The 1,752-nt window shown below is 41.0% G+C and overlaps 1 protein-coding gene across 1 annotated transcript in view; it reads left to right on the top strand.

The window, feature by feature from the left end:
• The window catches only part of LOC106880262 (dedicator of cytokinesis protein 9), a 117,622-nt gene extending 116,129 nt beyond the window's left edge, over positions 1-1,493 (top strand). Inside the window, exons 48-49 of the mRNA XM_052974882.1 lie at positions 375-565; positions 1,389-1,493. Coding sequence (XP_052830842.1) covers positions 375-565; positions 1,389-1,493 — 296 coding nt within the window. The remainder of the gene's footprint in view (positions 1-374; positions 566-1,388) is intronic.
• Positions 1,494-1,752: the final 259 nt, after the last annotated feature.

Here is a 1,752-nt window from a genome sequence, read left to right on the forward strand (position 1 = left end):
GGGAGAATTCACAAACAAAAGACGAAGACAGGTGGTGTAGACAACAAACAGATGTTTTAGTTTAATGCTAGGGAAGTGAAAAAGTCATGTATACACACACACATGCACATGTGTATGTATATGTGCACACACACACACGATATATTTCATACTTCTGTGGCCTCTTTCACTGTAGCATTGTCTGCTGAAGCTTGATTTAATCAATTTATAAAATACTTTGCGTCGAGAAACAAATGGCTCTGAAAATGTTTTGTCAATAATATTTTTTGCTTGAGCTAAAGGGAAATAACTGCCGTGGGCATGGATTTTGATGACGGAAACAATTAAGAGAATATTATGTAATGAATCGTGTCTGTCTGTTTGTCTCTCTCCAGCGTCTCACACCTTCCCGTATGTGAAGAAAAGAATAGAAATCATTGAACACACGGAGCAGGAACTGTCCCCCATCGAAGTAGCCATTGACGAGCTGCATAATAAAGTGATTGACCTTCAGGAAGTTGTCCGAGCTGTCACACCTGATGTTAAGAAACTCCATTTGAACCTACAAGGCTGTGTCAGTACCCAGGTACCATAAACGTTATACACCCTACTTTCTACATACATGGTATTTACTGATTTAACCCTTTAGCATTCAAACTGGCCAAAATAGTCCACCTGTTTTGTGTCCAAACTGACCAGATCAGGCCTCTCATGCATACCCTGCAATGTTGGTCTAAAAATAAGCAAATGCATTCATCAAAATTTCAAAGCTATGAGACAAGTAGACAAGTCATAGCGTGGCTGTGTGGTAAGAAGCTTGCTTCCCAACCACATGGTTCTGGGTTCATTCCCACAGCATGGCACCTTGGGCAAATATCTTTTATTATAGCCTCAGGTCAACCAAAACCTTGTAAGTGGATTTGGTAGACGGAGAGAAGCTTATATATATGTGTGTATTTGTGTGTGTGTGTGTGTGTATGTGAGTGTGCTTTTGTGTCTATTTGTCCCACCTACCATCGCTTGACAATCGATGTTGGTGTGTTTATGTCCCTGTAACTTAGCAGTTTGGCAAAAGGGATCAATAGAATACATACCAGGCTTACAAAGAATAAGCCCTGGGGTTGATTTCTTCGACTTAAAATCCTTTAAAATCCAACATGGCTGCAGTCAAATGACTGAAACACGTAAAAGAATGAAAGAATGAAGGAATTGAAGAAATGTTCAGTTCAACTGAGTAATCTTATTGCTAAACGGTTCAACAGATGTCATGAATGATGTTGCGTGAGTGCCGTGCATGTCTGCTGTGAGCGTTGGACAAGGTGTCTGCTACGAATGAAAGACTGCAAAAAAAAGACATGCTGTTAAAGCTCGAATAGTGACTATGGCTGTCTGTGCGTCCTCTCCCACAGGTGCATGCTGGTCCATTAGCCTATGCTGAAGCGTTCCTCAGTAAAGACAAAGTCAACAAGTATCCAGTTGGTAAAGTGGCAGCACTCAAAGATGTCTTTAAGTAAGTCAGCATCTCTTTCTTCTTCTTCTTCTTCTCTTTCTCCTCCTCCTTCTTCTTCTTCTTCTTCTTCTTTTTCTTCTCCTTCTTCTTCTTCTTCTTTCTCTTTCTCCTTCTCCTTCTCATTATCCTCCTCTTCCTTCTTCTTCTTCCTCTCCTTCTTCTTCCTCTCCTCCTCCTTCTTCTTCTTCTTCTTCTTCTTCTTCTTCTCCCTTTAATCTTTTGTCTCTGCCAAACCACTGTCTCTTCTCCCTCCCTCCCTCTCG

This window comes from Octopus bimaculoides, chromosome 19, assembly GCF_001194135.2.
Source record: "Octopus bimaculoides isolate UCB-OBI-ISO-001 chromosome 19, ASM119413v2, whole genome shotgun sequence".
In the NCBI taxonomy this organism is placed as follows: domain Eukaryota; kingdom Metazoa; phylum Mollusca; class Cephalopoda; order Octopoda; family Octopodidae; genus Octopus; species Octopus bimaculoides.